Raw genomic sequence first — 10825 nt, 5'->3', positions numbered from 1 at the left:
GAGGATCAAAATGGAAGACTTTTTCCCACAATATAACGGGCAGACTGTCGCGACAGTGGCACAAATCACCACGACGGCGAAATGAAGTAGTACCTGAATTTTATCGACAGATTACACAGAACCACATACAGTTTACGCAGAACGAGAACATGAAGAGGAAAGCGGGAACGAGGGATGAGATGTTGATTTGTCTAGTGTGTTTGAGTGCTTGGCTCAGGAAATATGCTTATCATGTACATAATTAATTGTATCAAGAAATATGCTTATCATGTACATTCTACATAAAATTCGAATGGATCCATTGGGTGAGCTTGCAAGCATTTACTTGGTGAGGATCTCAACTAATTAGGCAAGTAAAATTTTTTTTGTTATATTAAGGGTTTTTGTATATATAACCTTCTATATTTTTTTAATTAAAGTTAATCATACTTCTTTTTTTTTGAGATCCTAATTTATGAGATGAGAAGAACTCGAACTTGAATCATACACGCAAAAAGCAGAGTGAGTCTAATGCTTGATATCAAAATTGATCTTACGATTTAACTAAAGTTGAAGCTTTTAGATTATCTAACTTTTTATTGATTTGCTAAAATTTCAATTAAAATTATAATTATATCCTCTTTATATAATTTATTGATGATTTTTTTTTTCTAAAATGTGAAAAATCTTCAATCCTATTTTCATTTATGAGTAGGTCTCTTGTGAAACGGTCTCACGAATTTTTATCTGTGACACGGTCAGCCCTACCGATATTCACAATAAAAAGTAATACTCTTAGCATAAAAAGTAATATTTTTTCATTGATGATCCAAATAAAAGATCTGTCTCATAAAATACGACCGTGAGACTGTCTCACACAAAATCCTAAAATCTTTAATTTGAGAATAACAAAACTTATAATGTTTACATAAATATTCCAACTGTATAAACAAGTCACGCATTTAAACATGTAAAAAGGCAATGGGGCACTAGTATCAATTAATGAAATGCATTCAATATAATTTTAATTGAAACTTACATTATTTAGGGTGTATTCTAATAATAAAAAATGAATAATTAAGTCCGAATTATGTAAAATAAAATATTTTATTTTGTTTTGAATTGGACTTTAAAATATTTTTTATGCTTATAATTTTTTAAAAAGCTATTTTAGCAGCATTTTATATTACACTTTGTGAATGCTTCAAAATAAAAATATGAAAGATATACACATGAAGATATAAATAACTAATATAAGATAATTATAATTTCTTAACTTACACAACATATAAATTCACTAAATATGTTCCATACAATTAAACTCACAAGGTTACCAATGTTCATGTTTCATATCCAAAGACAAATTGAATATTAATCAGATCATATATTTAATACAACTGGAGAGTAAAAGACACGATTTTGCAAGAAAAACTATCTTGCTCAGATCATATCTGCGCTGTAAAAAATTATGTAACATAAGAATGAAGGAAAGCTTATATTAACATTATATGACTTGAAATTTGTATCGTTCCTCGAATTCTTGTGAACCATGCCCTCGAAATATCAATGATCAGAGGGTCAAAATGAAATTATATGACAAGAAAGTTACCTTTTCTTTAATTCAGCACAGATGAAATCACAAAAACACAAGAAAAATCAAGAATCAGTACACTTCCACATTCCATTGTTCTGATCTCTTCAACTGCTTTTTGTAATCTATCCAATCAATACCTGAAAAACAATAAATAACAAGCTTAGATACGAGCATCCGGATCATGCAACACACCGTATACACACGTTACTGCTACAAGTTTGCGCATATACGTATATTTACCTTCTTTAGAAGCCAAGGATATCATTATGTCGTCAATACCCTTCTCCATTCCCTTCAGCCCGCACATGTAGACGTAGGTGTTATCTTTCTTGAGCATTTCCCATAGCTCTTCTGCATATTCAGCCATTCGGGTTTGGATGTACATCTTCTCTCCCTTGGCGTTTGCCTGCTCTCTGCTAACTGCATAGTCCACCCTGAAGTTTTCAGGGGATTTCTCCTTCATTTTCTCGAATTCCTGCCCCATCCACCAAAACAAGCTTGGTATGTTTATTTGTTTTTCTTAAAATGTTATATCAACTTCACGTCATGCCATGAATGCAATAGGTCTTGATTAAGAAACATCACATATTTTGTTCTGAATTTTCACAATAGGCGAAAGGGCTTATTGATACTCTATAGAATATCGAACCAGAAAATTTTAGTCTTCATTTAGCAGAATACGAATGTCAATCAGCTTCAAAACTCGAGGGAGTTGGGGGTGTAAGTTTACCTCTTTGTAGAGTAATGAGCTGCTTGTAGGAACTCCCAAGAACAGCCATGCTAATCCATTGAACTGCAGTAGGAGAAACAGAAACGTATAAATTCATGTTGTCAAAGAACAGCCACAAGATCAAATCTTATTGTAGAAACTGTGGTGGATTCGGTTTTACCTTGTAGTCATCATATTTCTCAAAGAACATTTTCCATAAGAAACCACGAAAGGGAGCAATCCCAGTCCCAGTGGCAAGCTATACAGTGAGTTCCAATTATATAAATACTAGCAATTATCAAAGAAATGCATGGATTTTATTTGAAAATTCATGATCACAATAGCATGTAACACACCATTATAACGTTCGCATTGGGGTCTTTTGGCATGAGCATCTCTTTGCCTACAGGTCCAGTTATTTTCACGTCAGCTCCTGGTTTCAAGTCGCCTGAAGCAAAAGATATATACCATTAAAACTTTGTACAAATTCAGAAAATAAGCAAGTATATTGTAGCTTTTATCATTTTCAACTGTCTATAGAATCTAGTCATTACACAAGAAGTTTGAGCAAACGCCTTTGACGATTTCCCCTTGGTCGTTGGTGTAGACGAGCCTTTTAACACACAAAGAAACCTGTACAAAGAATAATTATTCCTAAAATCACTTTCTTCTTGCTAATAAAATTTCACATTATCGAATTCTTACAGTCTTGGAATCCCCAAAGTCGCCAAGGGCACTGCTTGCGATTGAGTATAGCCGTAACTTGTGAGGCTTCCCATTCTTGTCTACCCCATCAGCAATCACCCCAATTGACTGTCCTTCTCTGTAAGGTACCTCCCCTGTTCAAGAAACAGTCAAGACACAATTAAACAACATAAACAATCGGCTTCGCAATTCAACACTGCACTAGCCATCTCATTATGATTCATATATATGACCCAAGCGATTATGTGATACAACCATCTCCAAATTGTATTGGGCGGGAGATGTGTGAGATACACAATAGGTTATCTAGTACTAGAGTCATTGTTTTCGTAGTTAGCAGAATTTATTGTATAGAGTCTCGCTTGCCAAGCTGGAAAAGTGAGAATTCATCAAAAAATCATTCGAATCAACTACTCTACTCAATGAACAATATGCTACAGATGGAAAAATACCCTCGGTGCTGAAAACCATGTGCCACGTTTCACCGGGAGCATCATCAGCTGTGATCTTGGTGTTAAGAAGACACTTGCCAATGTATGGATCCTTAGGCTTGAACTTGTTTACTATCACCCCTTCTTCCTGTTTCTTTGAAACCTTCTCTGCCTTGGCAGGGGCGTCTGTGGTAACTTGTGCTTTAATGAGCACTACTGGGGCACCTGATGACACATTCCTGTAGAATAAAGGAACCTGCACAAGATCTGTTCAGTAACATAAATTTAGAAGGCGCAGATTAATAGAGCAAACCACTCAAATGAAAAATATTGAAATCTGAAGGAGTAAACTTTACTCCTTCGATACACAAGGCAACGATTTTTCTACACGTGAAGCTTTAGACCACTCAAATACAATAGCTTGCCCTCGTCAAAATTCCCAATAGTTGCCCAAAGTTTTGCAACCACAAAACTAAATAATACAGCACAAGTGATCAAACAATTTCCAAAATGTAACCTTGTACTGTAACATAAGAATAAAACTGCAGCGAGAGTATTGCATGAAAAATGCAGTGTTGCGAGGGGCAAATTCTTGGAACAAGTATCAAAAAACTCGAGATAAACACAAAAAATACATGAAGAAAAAACAAAACCCGTATCTTGATAAGAAATTTCTTGAAGTAATGAACAATGAAAAACATCAAGTGAGGATCAAACCTTGTTGAAATTGATTCTTTCTGTGGAAATAATGGATGTTCTGGCAGGAAGAAGAGAAGAGGACTTGGAGGAAGGGAGAGACACTGCAGCACTGACTGCAGCAGCCATGGCTGTAAATGACAGAGAACTTACTTAAAAAGTGAAAAATAGAAGAAAGGGAGTGGGAAGATTAAGTGATGCTGTGAAAAATAAGAAAATTTGGAGCAGAAATGGGTATGAGGATTATTTGATTGGGTGGAGGATATTCGAAGGCCAATGCATGGCGGGTGTGAGGATAAGAATATGTGCAATATCTGATTCTCATATTTCAGCCTCAGAGGATTAAAAAAAGATTCTTGTCTCAATTTGCCAATATAGATTCTACTAATAGAAAACTAAATTGATTTATCTCAAATTAAATTATCTTGGACATCGTAGAGCAGCATGAGATATTTTTTTCCCCCTTAAAAAATTGGTGTTGTATCTCGTTGTAAGCTTAGAATAGACATGTCGTCTTTGAAATTCTTTTGGTTATAAAAGTTGAGTTTTTTTTTAGGAAAATATAGCTTTTTATTTATGATAAAAATATATGGATATATGTTTGTTGTATCTATATTTTATTTTACCATTGATACAATTACATGATGACTCCTGGATTTCAGATTATCCATCTAGTAATCCCTGACGAGTTTGAGACATTTGACAATCTAATTAACTCCACATGACTCCCAAAAATATGAACTATCTGCATCTTACAAAATTACTCAAGAATGAATATAGTAAAGAAAATAAAGTAAAAAAGATTGGAAAAAAATTTTCCATCGATTCAATGGTGTCTTGAAGATTGATAGAGTAACAACTGCCTTTCAACCCCTTCTAACAATGTGCACATGTATTCATCTCGCATCAACCAGAGTTAGTTTGCGGCCCATTTCAGAACAGTGAGCAAATTCACCTGCGCGACATCTTCGCTGTCTGGCACGTGCAATGCGATATAGCACACCACTGTCAAAGCACGTTTTTTAACAATCTTCTCTCCGAAGTACACCAGCTGAACTAGGTGATGCACTCCTCCTACGCTGATGATTAACTTAGAGTAATGCTGGTGTAGATCATTTTCGGGGCATATGAACTTGGTGAGTGTGGCACACACTTCACTATCAACCTCGGCTTCTCCCTTGTCTAGTAAATTTACAAGGGGGTTTATCATTCTTGTACACTTCTGCACAGAAATTTTGAGCCAAATTTCCAATTATTTTAATGCAAGGAATGAGTATTTTTGAATCGGACTCGTTAATGACCGTAAAGAGCTGATCAAAGACTGCTTTGCAGGCAGGCGAGTTGGGGTTGAATGCCGATTTTAACTCTGCATCACCCTCTGCAACTGCAGTGATTTCCATCAATGCCATGGCCAAATTGTGACGAACTTCTTCAGGTCCATTCTTCAAAAGAACAGCGAAGATCCGTAAAGTTCTTGGCTTCGAAATGCTTGGGCATATGGGATGATTCCCTTTAGCAAGGTAGCGAAGGGCTCTTAAAACCATCGTCTTTCTATATGCTTCGATCACAGGGTCCTCCACTTCTTGAGCTCCAACACTCGCTCCAGATACCAAAAAATGTATAGGATTTACCATTGCAACATCATCGTCATTGCTCGTGCCAAGGTTGTTCTGACTAAAACCATTGTTACCCTGCAAAGCCCTGGTACCATTAACCACATCTTGCTCCATATTAGGCTGCTCAGTCCTCAATGGACTGGAGATGTAGTTTTCAACATCCTCACCATTCCCAATAATCTCAATGTCATTTGCTGCAGTATTGCTACCACACCACTTGTCAATAAAATGGTATTGATGGCAACATGGTATTTGCTTCTGAAGGCGAGATGACTAACGAGCAACCGAATAATGCCAAGCCGTGCAAAAAGATCCTGGCATTTGGGGTAATGTGAGGAAAATTCTGACACAGCCCAAGCAACTAAAGCCTGAACTTTCATCGGGCCTCTTTTGAGTACTTCTAACAAATTAAGACTAAGCAAACGTCAGTATGTATCATTTTCTTGACAATTCCATGGTCATTTCCAAGCAATCCAATCGCCCTGGCAGCATTCTCCCGCCTCCGTCCTTCTAATGCACCTACCTTCATCAATTTCGACAAGGGTAAAACTCCACCGTCCTCAATAAACAACTTTCCAAACCGATCATTTTCGCGAAATAAAGTAACCAGAAGCCCAGACGCATTGGATCGACCCTCCATTGAACCCATGGACAAGATGGCGATCTGCTCCAATATAAGACAGATGATTGGGTCATTGCAGGCGAATGGAGGTAAGCCAGTGTGGCCCTCACAGCCAGCAGAGATTTTTAGAAGCCAGCTGACATCGGCAATAGATGATTGTAGTTGAGATGACATTTTGGGGAAGGCGGCAGTGGGTATAATGGTGAACGCACGCTTCAAGACATTGGCAGAACATTTCAGCAGCAAGGCCAATGCTTCATCCAGGACTTGCTCCGTGTAGCTAACGATGCGGCGAGCAAAGTAATGCTTGCGGGCACGCGCCTGCAGGCGCAGAAGATACGCGAGTGTTCGAGTCTTGGATTTAAGGTCCGCGCATTCTCGTTTGAAAAGGATGGCAAAATCCGCCAACAAGATAGACTTCTCCAAGATGTGGGGAGACGTGATTGGCTTATTTAACAATTTTTTCACCAATCCCTCTGATAAAGTACATCAGACATCATAGAGAAGAAACGTTACATGAAAGCAGAGAATAATCAGTCCCCAAATCGAATAGCTCATATTATTACTAAAATCAAAGAATTGAGAGGAGGGCGGATTACAATAGTACCAGGCACATCTGCAAGCTGCTGAGAATTGATTTCGAAACCGGAAAAAGAAATCTGGGAATAATCGGAGTAGGAGGTGCTTCATCTGCTGAAGCTGGAACAGAGCGCAAGCTGGCGAAGGTTCTCTGTTTTCAGCGTGGCTTCCACCAGCCTCTCCCAGTTATCATACACATTCGGCATAATTAACAACAATTCCTCATGTCAGCGGTGGCTTCCTAATCTCTTTCCCATTCAAGAGCCAATGAATGTACTAATATAAATAGATGAATTGAATTAACCCATGCGCAACAATTTAGTTTCAACAATTTATTTTTTAAGATTAAATCAACTAATAAAATAATATCCTTAAAAATTCTTAAATCAACTAATAAAATAATATCCTTAAAATTTCTTAAATTGTAACTGCACGAATTTTAAAATCTATGTTCAATCTAAATCAGACGCAAATACCATAAAAATATGGGTTTTCGGCTGATTAATGGCTGTCTTGCTTGTGACATCATGTCGCTTTCTTATGAATTTGATAAAAACTTGTGTGAGAGTCTCACGAGTCGTATTATGTGATACGGATCTCTTATTTAGGTAATCCATGAAAAAGTATTAATTTTTATGTTAAAAGTATTACTTTTTATTGTGAATATCGGTAGGATTGACTCGTCTCACGGATAAAGATTTGTGAGACCGTCTCACAAGAGACCTACTCTATGAATTTTTTTATCTGATTTTTCTGCATGTGGTTTTTTAACTAATTGATTTTGTTTAAACTGCAAACTTCTAAGTAACTTGTTTTTTGCTTGATATAGCGGCTAATATTATATATCGTTGACATATTTTTTTTAATGAAATTACTTCCATTAAATTAGGTAAAAAGAATAGTACAAGTACAACTATACTGGGTATCCCCAAACTAAAACAAAGACATAGTTCTTAACGTCAAAATAAATATTACACATCATCCATGACATATATCGCACTCGGAATACAACGATAAATTAAAATTTTGATCTTCTTAATAATAGCGTCAACGTCCGGCTTTTCGTTTTCAAAAATCGCCCTATTTCTCGTGTTCCAAACATGATATATCGTAACTGCAAGTGTCATACATCTCATCTTGTTAATCGTTGAGTTGCCTCGATAAACACCTCGAAAGGCTTTCAGAACAGCCGTTGCCAATCCCATACCTTTCTTCATTCCCAACCAATCTCTAACAACATCCCATATCTTCTTCGAAATCCTGCACCTGCAGTAAATGTGGTCGTTGGACTCCTGTGCATCACTACACAGCACACATGAATTATCCAGAACAAACCCAAGTCTATCCCGAGTAAGAAACTTAACATGTGCAAATAACCAAAGCACAAACCGATGTTTAGGTAGGATGAAAAACTTTGATATAAGAGGTTTCCATGGTCATCTTCCCTCTTTGTGAACAAAGAAATCATACATATGCTTAAGACCTGTCGTGCCATTAAACCAACGATCTAAGCAATAAATAGCCGCATCCATGGAGCCAAGATCACGAATCAACACATCCCGGATACTAATAACATGAAAACTTTTTGATTGGAGATATATCTTGAATAAGATATAAGATATAGATAGCACACCCTTCGTAGATAAAAGAAACTATTGTATTTATTTTTATTCAAATCGTAAAAACACGAAAAAACAAAACTTTCAGAATCAGAATATACTAATAGACATGGTAAAAATTCAACTTTAAAGGTGTTTTTTCTAAATGTCATTGAATAAATGTCATTGAACAAAGTATAAGTACGAAAATTTGGAGAATCTAAAAAAGACGGTGATAACCAATCTATTACCTATATAAAAGTATCAATCTTTTTTGAATAGTGAATTTACTTTTAAGTCTTTCATTAATTAATAGAATTAATTAATTATTAATACTAATTCAAGAATATATAATATCCAAACAAATGTATATATGATTATTTTCTGAAATAATTTAACCACTCACTTTAAAAAATCAATTTAATAATATTATTATTTTAAAAATTAAGAACAATGAAATTTAACATCTATTATCTATTATCTATTACCTATATAAAAGTGTCAATCTTTTTTGAATTGTGAATTTACTTTTAAGTCCTTCATTAATTAATAGAATTAATTAATTATTAATACTAATTCGAGAATATAAAATCTCCAAACAAATGTATACATGATTATTTTCTGAAATAATTTAACCACTCACTTTAAAAAATCAATTTAATAATATTATTATTTTAAAAAATTAACAACAATGAAATTTAACAGATAAAATCGTTTTTCATCTTCATGATTACACCAAGTGCTTTAATTTATCACATATAAATATGCCCAGTGCTAAATAGATTATTATAAATATTTTACTATATTCAAATATTCATAAACAAATCAAAACATATTCAATTATCATAAGTTTTGTAACGTGTAATTAATAAACAACCATTAAAAATTCAATTATATATCACATTATTAGTCTAACGAAGATAATCTATTAATATAATCTCCAAACAAATGTATACATGATTATTTTCTGAAATAATTTAACCACTCATTTTAAAAAAATAAATTTAATAGTATTATTATTTTAAAAATTAACAACAACAAAATTTAACAGATAAAATCGTTTTTCATCTTCATGATTATACCAAGTACTTTAATTTAACACATATAAATATGCCAAGTGCTAAATAGATTATTATAAATATTTCACTATATTCAAATATAAATAAACAAATCAAAACATATTCAATTATCATAAGTTTTGTAACGTGTAATTAATAAACAACCATTATATATTTAATTATATATCACATAATTAGTCTAACGAAGATAATAATTGGCGTAGCTGAAGAGAAAAATAGCTAATATTAATGAAATAAATGAAAATTACTTCAAATCCAATATTTAATATCATTTGTCACGATGGTTATTAATAATTTTAAATAAGATTCAATCATATACGGCAGACCATGCACCCACTTCACTAGCCAAAGAAAAGTTTTACACGTCCGTAATAAAGACATAAATGCTTATTGATATGTTCCAACTTGATCAAAAAAATATAGTAGTCAAAGTATTTATTATTCGACAAAGATATCAAATTTCAACAAGACGTAACTCAAAAACTATTCGAAAGTTAACTTTCATAAATGTACAAGTGACTACTTTTTAAATGCTATATTTCTTTAAAACAAATAATAGCATTATTTTCAGTCCACCAGTTATGTACTAACAATATAAATATGGTATTGCAAGAAACTATGGTACATGGCTTGATTTTATCAAATGTTATTCAACAATTTGAGCAGCTTTTAAAGTGTAACAAAAGTTACTTATATGAAATTCAATCGTTAAGGAAATAAATTCTTGTTATCCAAATGTAAACTCGAATATTGAGTTGATAATGCGAAAAGAAACTTTAGTCACCGAGTTGCAAGAAGCCAAATTTAGTCTAACTTAATTTTCGCTTCGGAGAATTTGATCATTTAGCAAGTAATTCAAATTACATTAATGACCAAAACATGTTTCCATTTTATTTATTTTGATATTTACGTATATTTTTTTTAATCGAATAATATAATTATGCACATATATCATTGACATCATCAAGAAGATTGGATCATTAAATAATTTTCAAAAACAAGATGACATTAAATAATTTTCAAGAAAATAAGATCACAATTCTCTTTTCAAATTAGACAAGTCTGTCTCGACTAAAATGGAATAACAACAATAATTGTAGATGGATTTGAGAAACCACAACTCAAGAGAAATACTGATAAGAAAACAAAGAACTGAAACATCAATGAAATACAAAATGAAGATAAGAAAAGAACGAACGCAAAAAAGGGCAAAACAA

The 10825-nt window shown here is 33.8% G+C and overlaps 1 protein-coding gene and 1 pseudogene across 2 annotated transcripts; both read right to left on the bottom strand.

Annotated features, from left to right (window-relative positions):
- Positions 1-1461: 1461 nt before the first annotated feature.
- On the bottom strand, positions 1462-4410 carry LOC140975551 (ferredoxin--NADP reductase, leaf isozyme 1, chloroplastic). 2 transcript variants are annotated; one of them, XM_073439309.1, is made up of 9 exons: positions 4136-4410; positions 3440-3674; positions 2988-3121; positions 2837-2915; positions 2639-2730; positions 2464-2541; positions 2304-2366; positions 1814-2048; positions 1462-1710 (listed from the first exon to the last, which is right to left on the bottom strand). In XM_073439309.1, exons 1-9 carry the CDS (start codon positions 4241-4243, stop codon positions 1643-1645), a joined length of 1092 nt encoding a protein of 363 aa, XP_073295410.1. In that variant the 5' UTR covers positions 4244-4410; the 3' UTR covers positions 1462-1642. The 2 variants fall into 2 exon arrangements, with proteins under 2 accessions (XP_073295410.1, XP_073295419.1); XM_073439318.1 differs by having other exon boundaries at positions 3440-3685; positions 4136-4298.
- Positions 4411-4770: 360 nt separating this feature from the next.
- On the bottom strand, positions 4771-6835 carry LOC140963906 (uncharacterized; annotated as a pseudogene).
- Between the last annotated feature and the right edge of the window lie 3990 nt (positions 6836-10825).

Source organism: Primulina huaijiensis, chromosome 1 (assembly GCF_012295235.1).
Source record: "Primulina huaijiensis isolate GDHJ02 chromosome 1, ASM1229523v2, whole genome shotgun sequence".
Taxonomy (NCBI): Eukaryota; Viridiplantae; Streptophyta; class Magnoliopsida; order Lamiales; family Gesneriaceae; genus Primulina; species Primulina huaijiensis.
Note: the sequence above shows the minus strand (reverse complement) of the source record. Positions and strands in the feature narration are given on the sequence as shown.

Bases quoted from the DNA above. Each gene is read 5' to 3' on its own strand.
- LOC140975551 (XM_073439309.1), bottom strand. From the start codon at position 4,243: ATGGCTGCTGCAGTCAGTGCTGCAGTGTCTCTCCCTTCCTCCAAGTCC. The intron at 3,122-3,439 runs GTATTTTTCCAT...TTTCTTGAACAG, and splicing joins CATGGTTTTCAGCACCGAGG to GGGAGGTACCTTACAGAGAA. The intron at 1,711-1,813 runs GTAAATATACGT...ATTGTTTTTCAG, and splicing joins ATCCTTGGCTTCTAAAGAAG to GTATTGATTGGATAGATTAC.